The sequence below is a fragment of the Mastigoproctus giganteus genome, chromosome 2, assembly GCF_048544385.1.
Source record: "Mastigoproctus giganteus isolate SK-2022 chromosome 2, ASM4854438v1, whole genome shotgun sequence".
NCBI classification, from domain to species: domain Eukaryota; kingdom Metazoa; phylum Arthropoda; class Arachnida; order Uropygi; family Thelyphonidae; genus Mastigoproctus; species Mastigoproctus giganteus.
Window position 1 is genome coordinate 100,212,094 of NC_143576.1, and position 17,417 is coordinate 100,229,510.

Sequence of the window (17,417 nt, forward strand, 5' to 3'; positions counted from 1 at the left end):
ACAGCCAATATTACACATATCTTTCAAATATCTATTTCATTTCAGTAGCAGGCATTAGTTGAAAAGCGGGATTAAATGTATCTTTCTTTTTAGCGCTTCTTTCTAGACAGCAGTAAATTTCTACCAAATATTCATTCACTTTCGCGGGAAGGCATGCAGCTCCCATTTCAACTGACAACTTAAAAATATGTCAAGTATAGCCTATTACCACCAAGTGCTCAACTCCTCTTTTAATACACTTGCTACTCCCGTTTTTATTTCTGCTATATCAGACGCACTACCAACACTAAGCGTCACAGTTTTTTGAAGGAATCCCTCATGCTTTCTGGTTGTTCAGTGTTGTACCCTGTACACCTTCCATGTTGGCACCGAGAGCAAGCTGCTTCCGATTTTGCGATTTCATTATTATTATTATTATTATTATTATTATTATTATTACAATATGTCACCACAATGGGAAATAGCTTGAAATCACCTTGATTACGGCCATCTGTAGCAATAGCAAATGCCCATTTTTCAGAGCCATCATGTTTGGTGGTAAGAAAAATCAAGGTGCAAAATCCCCTCTCCCTTCCCGAGATTGAGACCGACTAAATGCAGCCCCACACATTATAGTACAGTCGTTAAAAGGCCTTTAGGAAATTCCTCTAGACCAGTGTTTCCCAACCTTTTTTTTACCATGCCCCACCTAAGTCTTTCTAAAATTCTGATGCCCCCTATGTAATGTTGGGAAACACCGATATACATATTTTTTATATTCAAAAATTGAATTATTCCCTAAATGAAGCCTAATTACAACTTGTTCAGGACACAAGACTTAGGTTTTAGGAAGAAATCATTAGGAAATTATTAAGAAAAAAAATAGTAAGTAAATTTTCAAAACATATAATAGACAACTAAAATTCAAGTACAAAATAATTTATATGAAAGATTTTTCTATAATATTTTAATTTTTAGTAATTATTATTTAATTGTTTAATAATTTCAATATTCCATGTGAAGTCACTTCTAGATGAGTGCACTAAATTTAGTGTTTGTTTGTTATTTGGTTTTTAGGAGCATTAGCAACTAAGGCCATATTGTTCCGGGATATGCGGGGGTCATTCCCTGACATTTCCGCATTCTCCGTACAGCAGGCCCCCGTTATAACGCGGTTCGCTTTATGCTGATTCGCTATAACGCTGTTCTTATATTATAACCCGTATCTGACTATAACGCTGTCACAGATCACTATAACGCTCTTTTACAGATTACATTTTTGACATATTAACGAAATCGTTTCATTTGATGGAGTCGATAGCTTGAAAATGAATAGCAAAACAGTATTAAAACGTTTCCCACGCCGACTTGAGAAATTTTCCCACGCTCAGTAAAATTTTCTCGCACGCTAATTTAGTGTCAGTACAGTGACTTGTAACGTAGTTCCGCGATCAACATTTTAAAAAATGATCAAGTATATTGCTTGTAATATTTGCGTTATATGCATTTATCCGAAGTCTAGTCATCACTCAGTAGAGTATTAGACATCGTGCGTAACGGAAAGTTTACTTGAACATTGTATCGTAATTAATTCAATTAACGCAGTTACATTTACGAAGAGCTAATAATGACTGATAGGAATGAAAAAGCAACAACGTGGGCGCAGTACGAAGACTATAAATGTAAGAAAAAGACTGAATTTGAAAAGTAAATTAGACGTTTTGAAGCAAATCGATTCCGGTCAACGACAAACGGATGTGTGCCATAATTTAGGACTTGCAACTTTAACTGTAAGCACAATTATAAAAAAATAAAGAATTAATTTTTGCAGCGGGAAAGATAGCTGTTCCACTGCAAGCAACTAGGACTAGGCCGGCTATTATGATTGAAATGGAAAGGCTTTAATTTTATTGAAGATAATATTCCAATGCAGAATTCAGTTAAGTTAAATATTAAAAAGAGAGAGAAAGAGATTAGCCAATATGATGATCTGAAGAAAACTCGCCTAAAAAAAAAAAAAAAAAAAAATGTGGAACCATTTAAAACTGGTAAGGGCTGGTTGAATAGATTTAAAATCCAGGGAGAAGCCGCAAGTGCAGATCAAGGAGCCGAAACTTTCAAAAAAGAACTTGTTAAAATTATTGAAGAGGGGTATTATGTGTTATGCTTCTCAATAAGTTTTTAACATAGATGAAGCAGGACTTTTGTGGAAACGAATGCCTAAAAGAAGTTTCATATTGAAAGAAGAAAAAACATGCCAGGTTTCAAAGCGGTGAAGGATCGGTTGACTTTATTGTTGGTTTTAACGCTGCGGGGGATTAAAATTAATACCCCTTTTAGTTTATTTGGAAGAGGGCCAAAGTTCAACTCAAAATCCACACATTTTTCATGATTAAATTCATCAATTAAATTAAATTCATTATTTTAATTGGAATTTTAAATTTACTTTTGATATGCAAGTAGTTACCACATAATTATACGTATGCAATGCAGAATATTTTATATGTGCAAATATTTGAATATTAAATATTTTGACCAACATTTGTGCATCTTTTCATTACTGTTTATTATTCATTAGGAAATATCCTATGGCACTGACCGCAGCTCATAAATACATATGTTACCTTATGGGAAAGCGGCACTCGCTTAGCGCGGATTCACTTAGCGCTCTGTTTTTCCAGAACGAATGATCAGCGTTAAGCGGGGGTCACCTGTATTTGGTGGTGACGGGCTCGAACCCCGGTCTAATCAAGAAGCGTGTGCTACGCACTACTGCTCCTTCCTACCTGGCTACGGAGGCGCCCCTAAATTTAGTGAGACCCTTGTGCTTGATGCAGAGAGATTTTATATTGGGCTCCAATTTGGTCAGCTTCAGTCTCAAGTCTCCCCGTTTTGTGATATCCAGTCGATTTCTTTTCTTTAGTAACAAATCATTTATGGCACTAAATCCACATTCAGCTAAATATGAAGATGGAAACGATAACAATAGCTTTCTTGCAAAGTTTGTTGCATTTGAGTATTTAATTTCTGTTTCATCACAAAGCCATGCCATCGCTCCTTTTATATTGAATAAAGTTTTAACTGACTCATCATTTTGCATTTCTGACAGTTCTTCTTGGTACTGCATTGATACATCAGACAAATCTATTAACATTGGTTGCATCATCCAGGTTGGAAAATCAATTTGTTTTAAATCAGAAAACCTTTCTTTTAAATCAGTGGACAGAATTTTCAGATGATCGACAATAACAAGTACAGCAGTATCAGTCACTTCACATTTTTGCAGCCAACGAAACTTCAAAATTTTTGTTACAAATATATTTTTGACATAATTCAATGAATGTAATGAAACCAAATATCTTCGCTTTTGCATTGACGAGAGTTTTATTTGTTCCTTGAAGTTGTTTATTTAATATATTTAGTTTTTCAAAGATATTGGCTAAATAACTCACAAATTCTTTACCATCGACCATTAACAGATGCTTCATTTCAGGTTTGTCACTTAAAAAGTCACTAATAGTATCAAATAGTTCCATAAATCTTTTCAAGCAGTTCCCTTTCAGTGTGAAGTAAAAGTCTCACATGGTCTGCATTTTGTTCTTCACAAAAAAGCTTGAAGAGACGCTCACATTTGGCATTAGCTTTAATAGCATTGACACACTTTATAACTGATTTAATACTTCATTAAGAACAGGCGAAATATTTTTAGCTACCAAGTTTTCCCTATGAACACAATGCACAAGAAGCATTTCTGATTCTCATCTTTCATCAATTTTAAGCAGCCATTTTTCTTGCCCATCATATTAGGAGCACCATCTGCAGCACAAGATGTTATATTTTTCATTGGTATATTATTGTCATCCAAGTAATTTTTTAGCTTATTATATATACCTTTGGAGGTAGTGGTGCTCTCTAATGATTTACAGAATAACATTTCTTCAGCAAAATTACCTTTATCAATATATCTTACATAAGTTATCAGTACGGCTTCAATGTCTCTCAAAGTTGATTCATCCATTTGCACTGAGAATTTTCTTGTTTTCAGCTTTCCAACAAATTGTATTTCAATATCTTCACTCATTTCATCTATTCTTTTGCTAACAGTATTGTTATTGAGTGGCATAGCTTTCACGTCTTTGTCATCTTTTTCCAGAACTGTTTAAGAAATGCTGATATTGATGGTTTGATTAAATTCTCTCCTATAGTACGATTTTTCCCAGATTTATCAATGAGTAAAGAAATTTCATAACTAGCTTCAAGAGTACGATTGATAGTTGCAGTATGAGCAATAAACAAAGACTTTCATGTTGCTCTTTTTTCATAATTCTTCTTTAAAGTTTGAAAGTAATTTAAATCTGAATTTACAAGGGCATTATGTTTCGCCTTGAAATGCGCCTCAAGACGACCTCGCTTCATTGATTCGTTGGTCAAGCATTGTTGGCATAAAAGACAAAAAGGTGACCTTTGATCTTGGATAGCGGGTATGAAACCAAATTTTAAGTATTCCTCTGAATACTGACGAACTTTTTTTTTACTTGCACTACTCATTTTACTGCGCAACTGAAAGAAATAAATATAAGATAAATCAAAAACTAAAAATAAACTATGCATTAAAGTTAATTTAATTTTATTTTAATATATCAAAATTAATTATTAGTATGCTTTTTGAATGAATAAATCACACAAATTACTGAATTCGGGCTATTAAATCTGTGGTCTCTGTGAACAAGCAGATAAGTCTAATTTATCAAAAATGAGATAAGTGCACTATAATAAAGTATTTATTATTTACTATTATGTGACATGCAGATATCTTCGTTACTGTAGTTTTAGCGTGAGTAATAAATATTTGTATATTCGAATATATGCATGTTTATATCAGAGTGTGAAGTTTATTTTTCCTCTCCTGAAAATTCGAGTTTTTGGACTTATTTGCTTATTTACTGAGACCACAGAAATATATATATACGACAAATACATACCATTGTGTATCGCGGTTCTTCATTAATAATAATTCTGTGCGCAGACAAAGTAATTTTTTATTTTAATCTGAAATCGCCAAACCTATCCAAATGTACAGTCACGATGCCCAAGCGAGCATCTGTATGAAAGGAATTACCTATTTCATATAACATGCGGAGTGTAGGCTACAGTAGACAACCACTTTGCTTGAGCATTGCACATGCCATAAACAATCGTCCAATACAGTACGTACTATTCCTTCACTAGGCATAGTAAGCAATACTCTCCGAGCAAACTGTAGTTGATATTACTCCAAACTTTCAAGTGCGGCTCTATAGAAAGTACAACATTTAACGAATGCTTATTTCAAATTGAGATACCAACAATTCTTCTTTTGTATAAGTTAAATCATAGTAGGCGGTTGTTTTAAACTCTAGACAAGCAATTTTTGAATTGCCCCCCTGAACAATCAAATTTCCCCCATGTGGGGCGTGGGACCCACGTTGGGAAACACCGCTCTAGACCTTTCCACCACATTGGAACAACTGGTTATATGCTCCTTTAACATGACTTACAACGTATTGATCTATCTGTCGAGCTTTATACTTCTTTCTCATACTTATGCTGGAAATTACTCAGGACGAGAAGAGCAGATTTAAATTGATGTTAAATTCAGCAAATCACAGTATATATGCTGTGTCAAACTGCATGGTCAACAATTGTCCATCAGGACAAGAAATTTAAGCTGAGAAATATATGACCCGAACTCATTTTTATATCTTACCTTTCTTACTCTGTTTTATTTTTTTTTATACCGAATTCTTTCTTTGACTGCTTATATATTGTTAGTAATTATTATTAATACCTTTATATATTGTAAAAGGCACGGTGGACTGTTGTACGATTTTAAGCGCATCAGCAACTTAGGCCATGCTGCGCCGTATATAATTTCTGTAAATTTCTTGTGTTCTGTAGTCGATTTGCTGTTTGCCGGACGAAAACCCCGCGTTTCCGGGAGGAAAAAACCATGCTACCCTCGCCTGAGACCGACTAACTCAGCCACGTTGTGGAAAAGACCCTAAAAATTCCTCGTGTCATTAGCGGGAATTCGAACTCGGGTATTTACCACCCAGTGCGGGGAACAGGACAGCGTTAATGCTAAGGCCATGGCCAGGGGCCTCGCCCAAAGAGGGGCTAATTTTTAATGTAAATATTTTCCAAAGTAGTGATAAAAAATTTTAATAATAACAATAAACCAAGAAAATGTGTTATATAAAAGCATACTTAACCTTAACTTGTTAAGTGTTTAAATTTTATTCTTTTGTACAATAAATAAGTTAAGTTTCTATTAAAATTGTTTTTATCATTACTTTATTTTTCGTCAAAAAAAACAAACATTTTTGACCTCTTATTTTACATTTTTATCGAGGAATTATTAATCACAATATAAATATAAAAACATATGTAGTATTTGTATTTATATGTATGTGCAATATATATGAAAGGTGCCTCAAATTTAAATATGGCCGGGGGCCTATGTCATCCGTAATACGGCCCTGGTGGGGAAGATGGTGATTATACTAACTGTACTACCCACGAGGGCAAAGATACAGTAAAGTAGTTCATAAAATTAATGCTATACTATACAGGTTTTTAAATTCCCTTCAGTAGTAATGGGGAAAGTAGTAAGGGCTTTTAGTTAAAGTCTCATACTTTAATGATTGATAAATAACGCTTAACTTTACATAAAGATGGAGCACAACTCACAAACTGAAGGTTGTAAACTACACACTGATGTCAAATTTTGCAAAGTGAACAAAGCCGTATGATACTGTGTTTATAAAAATTTAATTTATTATTATATTGGATTAAAATTAAAAGACACTTAATCGCCATCTGCATCAAATATAACATCCCTCGAAGCAAAGAGAATAACTATTTGATTAAACTGAAAGAGGTTAAAAATAATGAATCAAAACAATATCTTTGTTTTCTTAAAATTATATTAGTTGACAGTCAAGTTTTTGCTTATGAAATTGCTTATTTGGGGGGGGGAATAATTGTAAGCGCAAAGTTCAATTCCATTTAATGTGCGGTGTACAGTAACAGTTTCATTTTTAAAATAATAATAATAATAAATAAAATAAGATAAAATAAAGCAGTGGATTTTTCTATGCCTTCTGCCAACCCAAATGCACAACTCTCTGGTGAAGAAGCTTACAGAAGTAAGCGTTATAATTAAATCAAAACATTAATATCTCCAGTAATTTTATATTAGCTTAAGCAAACACTGGTGACCAGAAATGGGGTACAGTTAAGATGGAGCAGATAAATTTGCTTTCTCCCTTTCATCTATTCTCACTGCTTTTTAATGGGGGAAATATTCGAACTCCAAAAATATTTTATTTATGAAATTGAACTTTGAAGAGACCTTTGCCTATATGTAGTGCAATTAATTAAATCAACGTACGTTTCGAAAGGAACGAGTTTTTTTATCATCGAAATCTATTCTAAAGTTCGTTATGGAGAAGAATGTTGATGCCTCGCAAGAAGGAAGTGCGTTCACTCAATTGCGAGGTTCAAGTTCAGGTTGCGTTCTTCAAAGAGGCTGTCATTTTGATGAAGGAATACAAATGGAAATTGTTCTATTTTATCAAATAATTTTTTTTATAATGATTAATTAGTTTTTGAGCAGGATTATGAAAAAGAATTTGGTATGCACTGGTGTTGTCAGTGGTTTGTATTTTTTTTTTTTTTTTTAATGTTTGTAATGATAAGCAGCAGATGGAAAAAAAACTATTATTATTTTATTATTATTATTAATTTTCTTTCTAAAATATTATAGTTGCAACTTAGTGATTACAGAGTAGATTTTTTATTATGGTTTAGTGAATATAGCAGAGTGAAAGGAGAATTTATAATGTGTTTTTACCTTTACTCGATAGTCAACGGATTTTTAACTCGATTTCTTCTTTATTTCAGCCGTTCGCGCGGACAGGATGCGAGGTGGCAGAAACAAGTTTGGTCCTATGTACAAAAGAGATCGAGCTCGAAAGCTACAGATGATGCGACAAAAGCAGTTATCACGATCGCAGTGTCAAGGCACTGGAAATGGAGAAGTTGTGGGTGGACCTAATGCTCCGTATGGACCGCCAGGTTCGTCTGTCGGAGTGGGCCAACAGCTGTATTCTGCCGACGGAGGTCCTGTGAAACAAGAACTGATTCAGATTCCTCAGCTGAGCTCTTCCACTAGTTCTCCTGACTCTTCGCCATCCCCCATCTCTACAACCGTTCCTGTTACAACCCTGAGTCTCTTCTCGACGCCGCCTACGCAAATGCACTCGCCAGCGCCCCCTGTTGGAGAACCAGTAAAAGTGTCGTGGGTGACTACTCATACCCCAAATACCCCGACCCCAAGTACTCCATCTCCTGGACATCCGAGTAATGCGATTTCACCTGCAGGCCTTTCACCCAAAGCTTTTCCCTTCGAAACTCCGCCAGTAGCCTCTATATCACTGCCACCGCCAGGACAAAGTGCGTTAATCCCTGGAAGTGGAAAGGTACCGCCGCTGATCCGTGAGTTCCAACTGTCCATGATGGATGACAAGGAATGGCAAAATCAGTTGTTTGGACTGCTCCAAAACCAGACGTACAACCAGTGTGAAGTGGACTTGTTCGAACTAATGTGTAAAGTGTTGGACCAATCACTTTTTGCACAAGTCGACTGGGCGAGGAATAGTGTTTTCTTCAAGGATCTCAAGGTATGTGAATTTTAAAACGGTAGTGAATGGTATATAAAGGTAGAATGACTTCAGTTACACTCTTATTTATAATTATTGCGTGTTTGTCTTCAAAGACCGAGTTATCTCTAGTTTTAAAATTCTGCAAATTATTTTTTAATGAAGGATAATGTTGAGGAAATCTGCTTTCATAGAGGAGATTAGTGAATGGTATATAAAGGCAGAATGACTTCAATTATACTCTTATTTATAATTATTGCATGGCTGTCTACAAAGACCGAGTTATCTTTGGTTTTACGATTCTGCAAATTATTTTTCATTGAAGGACAATTTTGAGAAAATCTGCTTTCATAGAGGATATTGGTGATCGCATTCTGTTGTCCTGAAGCCGACATACACACCCTGACGAGCCGAGAACTACAGTATGCTTCTGAAAAAAAAATATCATTTCTTCTCTCCGAAAATACGCAGCAGTATTACGCAAATTATCTTACGAGGAAATGTTAATAGAACTGAAGTACTATGGCCATCGAACGTATACAGTATGCCATTCGTAATGTTTGAGTGCCCTGACACAGATACTGTTATTCACTGCCGATTTTTCTTTGTGTTGAAATATTCATTTGGTTCTGTTCTGAAAATTCTGCAAAGTTCAATTTTTAGAAAATAATTCATTAATTAGCATTACTTGTACAAAACTAAGTGGAAAGTATAAATACAAAGGAGGAAGGCCAGGGTTGGCCTAAATACAAATACTATCCAAAGATCAAATTTATCAAACATCAAGGAAATAATAAATAAAAAATACACTTTTTATTTAAATTGCTTTAATTTGACTCGATATTAAAAGTTAATACTGGTAGTAGATTTAAATATTTTTTTTATTTATTTTCTTAAACTGTTAGTTTTCGGTTTTCGCAACTGTAACTCAGAAAGTAAGTAACATGTGGGACACTTTACATTATTTCCTTATCGTATTTTTCAATTTTTTGAAACAATTTACATGTAGAAATTCGAATAACTCTCCAAATATTCATCACAGAGTCGATTTCTGTGTTTATTTTATAAAGAAAACTACTCACGGGTATGAAATGCTTTCGACAAGTTTACCATCCTAAATGCGCACTGGGGAAATTAGTTTCTGAACATTTTAATCCCTTCTTAACTCTTAACTATTTTATTTTGTCGGTGTTTCAAAGCAAGTCATTATGTGAGTGAAGTTGCGGTTATCATAAATGCAGCCAACTTTCACATGCCTTTATTTGAATGAATAAGCGTTAATCCTTTTCTGGAGCTCCTAATTCAGTTCCTTAAGATATGTTATATCGATCAGAAATTTAAAACACCTACCCTTTGAACTCTAAACCCTACCATCGACTTCCCTTTTGTATTCTCAAATAGCTTGATCTCCACTTTAAAGTTGTAGATTCACTTTAGCCTACTTCTACGACCTGACCTGCACTAGCATGAATGCCCGTCGTATTAAAAATAATGACGTGCATTGCGACAGTCTTTCACACATACAGCCCATTAGGGCCCTGAATTTTCCTCCCATTCACTTCCGAGCTCACTTCAGATCGTAAGGATTTTAAGAGCAAGTCTACATAAATAATAATTTCACTGAAATGAAAGCTTCCACCCTCCCTTTTTATTTGTGCTAACTTTCATTGCCTGTTTCTCCAAATTTGACTATTAAACAGAAATTTTAGCACGATGGCAAAACAGGCTATATGAATAATCCTCATAAATAAATTTTCTCACATTTCTGAATGACATTAACATGTCCATTGGCATCTTGATAAAACTTTCATTATGGTGATCTGCATGGCGACTTTCCAGCTAACCATGAATAAATGAATACACGCAGCTGGCGTATCTCTTGCTTTTTTTTTTCTCTCTGCTGAGACACTGTCTTTTTAGCGTTGTTATCTACTACAGAGATACCAACTTTTTAAATTGGCAATGTTTTTGATGTAAACAAGTTTTGTGATCATCTCTAATAACTTCAGACTAATGAACGATTCTAAACATACAAGTAAGGAATGAGAGAAAAGCACCACACAGTGATGTCGATGTTATATACTTTATACATGCATATAAATAAATAACTATATATATATATATATAATGAACTTAAATATATATATAAGCAAACGGAAGCTGAAGGATAAATCAGGGAAAAAGAAAAGGAGAAAAGTTAGTTCAGTGAATTTGAAGTAGGGCAGTAAAAGGATGCTGAATAGTTGCGGCACATGTACGGATGATTTGGAAGAGAGAAGATACCAATTCAGAAGAACAGTGCCCATGAAAGCATCTATAGAAAAGACATACAGCAGAAACATGAGACAGAGTAGAAAGACTTTGTAAGAGACGGGCCGTTAATTAACCTAACTGCCCTCTTTTAAATACAGTCTACAAACCTGAGAGAGGCTATGTGGGCACCGTCCCAGCTGTGGGAACAATTTGCATGGTATGGCGGATTTGAGATTTGTACAGAGTGAGTAGCTGTTTAGAAGCAACGCCGAGAGCAAAGACAAAACGAGTTTTTTTTTTTTTATATGCACAGGAGGCAATATTTGTGATGTATTTATGCCAGAAGAGATTAGAAGTCAGGGTAATCCCTAACAGATATATGTGATCTTGTTTAGAAATCTGAGTGGCAATGCAATTAAGCATAGGAGCAGAGCAGAAGAGTCCTTTTTGCAAAATATAAGACAGGACTGAATTTTAGAAGGACTGAAATTAACTAAGTTATCTTTGCTCATTGGAGAATTATCTGAAGATCGGCATTTGAGGAACTGTTGGTGGACACTCGAAGAGTTGAAGCTATCTGTGAAGGGCAAGGTTTCTCAAACTGGAATGCAGTATGCCGTCATCAGCAAACCTATGGATAGGATTGCAAGTCAATGGAAGATCATTAATATACAAGGGGAAAAGGGTAGAAGAGAGAATTGAACCTTGAAGAACACCAGCATTAGTGGAGAAGTTAAACAGAGAACAATCTACCGTCACATCCGTAGTGAGTGGTTACAGAGAAAACCGGACACACTCAATTGCAAAAAAAAAAAAAGTCGGAAAACCATAGATAAACGCTTATTTAGAAAACCTTTATGCCAAAAACGACCACCTTTGAAATGTCAAGAGAAACTGAGTTTCACAAAACTTTTCAATTGAATTTGTCCATATATGGGTAACATAACCCAGTATACCACCAGTGGATCGACAATGACGGAATCCATGCTGGCAATCGTTGATCAGGTGGAATGTTTCGAGTTAGCTTAAGAGTTGGCGATTAATTGATTTCTCCATTACTTTAGAAAGAGCAGAAGAAAGGCAATGGGATGATAACTGAACTGGAAGGATCTGTCGCCCATTTAGAAACTGGCTGGATATGAGCAAATTACCAAGCAGAAGAAAACCACTACTGGAATAAGAAAGTGTTGGGTTGGGTTCCTTTTGATGGAAGACCACAGGATTGGAGTGTACTAGGAATAGTAAGAGATGGTTTACCAAAATCATCAACAGAGATGTTAGAAGGAAAGTAGGATGCTAGCAAGTCGGCTATATCTTTAGCTGAGCTGGCAATAGAACAATCAGGTTTTAACAGAGGTAGGAGTACAGGGGGGCAAAAGTTGCAGCCAATAGCTTTGACAAGAGGTAGATGAAAGACCCGTCTGGACAAGAAGTAAGTTTTCTACTCTTAGCCTGTTCGAAATCTGGTTTGGACTGTAGTTGTAGGGTTTTAGGCGCATCAACGAGTAAAACCATATTTCGCCGTATATGTTGTCTCTAAATTGCATGTGTTCTGTGGCCGATTGATTTATCTGATTTGCTGGACGAAAAGTCCGAGTTTCCTGGAGGGGGGGGGGACATGCTACCGCGTCTGAGACCGACTAAATTATCCACGTTTATAAAGGCTCATAAAAATCCCATGCCATTTCAGGATTCGAACTCAGCTCAGGTCTTTTACATGTGGGCAGTTTGGAGTTATTAATTAACTGCTTTAAAATTGTTACGAGTTTTGGTGTGGGCAGAAAATGAACTTAAGGGATTTTGATGCAAGCCAACTGCAATATGGAACATTCTTATCTCGAATAGCCTCAGTACATTTATTGGAAAACCAAGATTTAGATAAAGGATGAGATTTTAAGGTGGAGTGTAGAACAGAGGATTTCATCCTACAAGAATAATTTCACTGACATGATCTGAGCAAACACTGATATCAGAAGATTTAAAACAGTAATCTAGCCAATGAAAAAAAGAATAGAAATCTGTGCCTGAAGGACCACTCATCTTGACCGTGTACTTGGAATGGTTGTTCTTGAGAAAAAGATCAAGAGTGTTGGCTGCATGGTTAGGATTGTATACTATTTAAGTAAATGAACAATCTGTGCAAGGTCATCAGTAATTGCAAAAAAGCCTCGGCATCTCGACTTGGGTTTGCTGGGTTCAGTTCGGCAGCCAATCCATCGACCGACCTTCGAACACCGTTTTAGAGGTGTACCCTCGAAATGTAAAGAAAATTGGATCTCGCCGTCCAACGTAACCTCAAAAGACATCAATCATACTGCTGGAAGTTTGTTGTCGCAGAGCGGCCGAAATTCGTTCACTTGACTCAAGTTTCAACCGAATATCAGCTCTATCAGCTTTTTAGACTCACAGGTTGCAAGCCTCAAGGACTTAGTGACAAATGATGAAATCCATTTAAACCATTATAAAATTTTAAAAACATTAGCCGGTGTTCTAATTACCATTATTATAGATATGCTTCAACATGCATAGCTGTGCGTTTGGTAACGTTACGAAATCGTACGATGTGGGTAGGGATCCTGCAACCTAATCGGATAGCCGCGGATTACCCAAAATGCGGGCCGGATCTTCAGTTAATTTTGCGGTTTGCGTGCGTTTAATTTTTGAATATAAATAACTGAACACAGTAATAACAATTAATATACTGATTCATAAAGTAATTGTTCTTATTAGTTTGTTTGTTTTTTTTTAAAAAATGTGCAATAAATTTTTGTATACAATAAAAATTAATATGATTTATTTTATATTGCTTAATACGTCCCCCCCCCCCTTTTTTTTTTTTTTTTTTTTTCTGTTTGTGATTACGAACAATGCCAGTCGAGTTCGGTGTGGTTCCAGTTACGGTACGTGTGTCGGGTTTGGATCTGATGCTTGAACTAACCACATGGGTCGGCGCAGGTGATGGAGTCACAGTTCGCACGTTGCTCGTTACAAATGTAATTAGTTAATATTCTATATCCTGTAACTTCATCTGTCCAACGTTAGGTACCTCCATATATATATTATCGCGCGTATTAGGAGAGGCTGAGATTTTATGATATGGAAGAGAGTGGTGTTACAAGAAACTCATGCCACAGATGAAAATTGAAGCTATAAACAAGCAAAAGGCAAAGTATTATTTTAAAACTTGGTTGCAAAAAATTTTCAAAGCTTTATAGAGTGCAGGTCAGCTACCTACCGCACTGATGCCAAAAAAAAGGCACTGAGACTGTTACTAAGGTCGATTTTAATTATAATCGTCAAATCAGGCATTGCTATAAAGAAAGACAGGCGTTTCTGTATTATAATGTAACTTCAATGAGAAATCTTCCTTAAGGTATTTACCCCCCCCCCCCCCAAACTAAACATGTGCACACCTATATCTATTACACCTTGCCGGTATCCACCCGAAATCCCCTCTCCACCAGAAAGAGCCCAGCATCCAAGTTTCCACAAAAGAATGCTTGTCGTTCTATTTAAAAAAACAAGTGGCAAAGCCACTTGTCACCGTTTTGGGAGGCCTGGGTTCGAGTTCCGTCTAAAGACCTCTTCATACAGGGTTGTAGTTAATTGACCTCAGGTGAAGGAAGTAGGAACCCTACTTCGTCCAGAATATCATCCCCGTGAGATATTCTGGATTTTTCAACCTTAAACAGAAATGTGTACTGGTTTTTTAAAGTGAGTGTTGTGCATAATACACAATGATGAAATACGGTGTAAGTCGCTATTGTGGATAAAAACTAACAAGCCAGAATGATCCGACACACCATTCCTAATAGGTTGCTATTCTCTATTATATGTATCATTACTACTGACTCTTATTCTATAGAAAGAAATAGGCGAGACATAGTTTTGATTGTTAAGGTTGGAAAGCAGGTACTTCTCTATTACTTCGAGGATGAACTGTGCTGCTTAGGTGAGCGGTGTGATTTAAAAATAGGCCGCTATATATATTATTGATTCCGTGCTGTTTCGGAAGTTTTGGACAGTGAGATGCCATTGTAGATCACAAGTAGTTCATCTGTGATGTAAACACTTATGCTGTTCAAAATAAATTGAGGATTCCATTATTTTCAGCACATGCTTTTGGCGATAGATCATTGATGATCTATCGCCAAAAGCATGTGGCGATAGATCATTGATGACTTAGATCATTTCTCATTTTGCTTGGTAGAATAAGCAGCCTTAGAACTACACGGTAGGATATATCGCCAGGCGGAGCCTACAGAACCTATTTCATATGGTGGTTTATTCTACCAAGCATTTCTCGGTTGGAGGTTGAAATAGAGAATTAAAATTACTGAATAGAACCTAGCCATTGCTGTTATACTATATTCAGACATGGCCCAACACAACCCGATCTGGGCCGTGTTCAGCAGCTATTTATTTATATATTTAATAGTATATATCAGTTCAGTTAAACTCGCAATATTGTCATGACGACATTGAATCTACACATGATTGCATGTTTCCAAGATTGGAAATGCGATAACTTAATTTTCTGGCTTCCTCCAGAAACGACTAAAACCACCAGACAAAAAGATTTGAACTTAACGAACAGAGCGTTGTATTTGACTTGGTTAAACAAAAAATACTGAATGCGATTTTTTATAATCAAGAATAAAATTTATTTATTGCATAAAAGACTGCCCCAACAAAATCTGTAATAACAGAAGACAAATACCAATGGTGTGGAGATAAACATACTAGTGGACGAAAAATATGGATAACAGGTTTTTGTTGTTGTTGTTGTTGTTTTTAACTTCAAGGCATTGAAATAGAAAATTTCGAGTGCTAGATTCACTCGTTATAAAATTTATGACATCATAGTATCAAAAAAAAAAAAAAAAAAAAGTCTGTGACAATTGCTGATACACGCAGATTTTCATTTGCGTTTATAAAGCTGTCTGCAGTCTTGGAGGAAGCAACCGCTGGTGTCCTGAAAATTGTATTCGTTTCCGGTCGCTCCTTGCGCCACCCCAACTGATGTAATTCGACTCCAACCACTACCACTAGTAACCTGACACTGGAACAGACAACTGTTCATAGTTCCGGAAACGGAACTGCTTTTTCGGTCAGTCGTAAGCGTTCAACCACAAACTAGTATTCTTCCTTCAAGTTAGATCGTGTGATAATTTTCCGCCGTCTTGATAAGAAAAGGAATTAAGTGACATTTAACGAAAAACATTTCGGTATATCTGTGTTTTCAAATATGTCATGGCACTTATGGAACTTAATATAATGTTTGGTGAATAAGTTATAAAGGTTTAGGGTATTTCGGCTCTTTCATTCGCAAAAACGAGAATGAATTTAAACAATTGTATTAAATAGGACCGCTCAAGATTTATAATACATTTTATTATGCAACATATTCTTACTACAAATATTAAGAATATACAATTCTAATTACTTCTTTTTAAAAGGAATTAGACTGATAAAATAATTCGACATAAAGCAGTAGTGAATTCTTAATAAAAATAAAAATAAAATTTTAATATAAATTTAAAATCCTTTAAAATAGAATAAGAAAGGCAAAAATGGCAGGGAACAATTGGAAAGGAAGTTTTTTTTTTTTTTTTATGTAAACCCCAAACACGGGAGGTATTAGAACCTATGGTACTTAGTACCGTGCTTGGGCTGGAGATTGAGAGGACGAAAGAAGATATTTGTTGACACTGGACTTTAACTTCTGTAGACTGTAATTTTCAGGAAATAAGTATGAAGGAAGGTTGTTCCAGAAAACGGCAGTTGAATGAATAAACGAGGAAGATGAAAAGTTAGTTATGTGAGTTTGAAGTTGGACAGTAAATGGATGTTGGCTGGTGGCGGCACGTGTTCAGACTGTTTTGAAAGAGAGAGCGGGAATTATAGAAGCCAATTCAGAAGAACAATGCCCATGGAAGTACCTGTAGAAGAGGCATGCAGCAGAAACAGTACGTCTATGAGACAGCGAGTGGAGAGACTCTGTTAGAGATGGATCATTAATTAACCTAACTGCCCTCTTCTGAATGGAATCAAGGAGACTGAGAGAGGTTTTGGGGGCACAAAACCTCTCTCAGTCTCCAAAACCACCCCAGATGTGGGAACGATATTCCATGGCAGGGCGGATTTGCGATTTATACAGAGTGAGCAGCTGTTTGGAAGAAAAGTAACGCCGAGAACGAAAGAGAAAACCAAGTTGTTTAGATGCAGAAGAAGCAATATTTGTAATGTGCTTGTGCCAAGAGAGATTAGAAGTCAGGATAATCCCCAAAAGAGATATATCATTTTGCCTAGAAATCGGAGTGTCACCAAAGATAAGCATAGGAGCAGAAGAATCCTTTTTGCGAGATATAAGACAAGACTGAGTTTTAGAAGGGTTGAAATCAACTAAGTTGTCTTTGCCCCACTGGAGAATTACCTGGAGATCGCATTTAAGGAATTGGTAGCAGATTTTCGAGAAGTTGA

General features: G+C 35.9%; 1 protein-coding gene across 1 annotated transcript in view; it reads left to right on the forward strand.

Annotated features, from left to right (window-relative positions):
- Positions 1-17,417, forward strand: part of LOC150089463 (nuclear hormone receptor FTZ-F1-like) — a 519,322-nt gene that overhangs the window by 328,173 nt on the left and 173,732 nt on the right. The window contains exon 3 of the mRNA XM_090389506.1: positions 7,924-8,702. Coding sequence (XP_090245632.1) covers positions 7,924-8,702 — 779 coding nt within the window. The remainder of the gene's footprint in view (positions 1-7,923; positions 8,703-17,417) is intronic.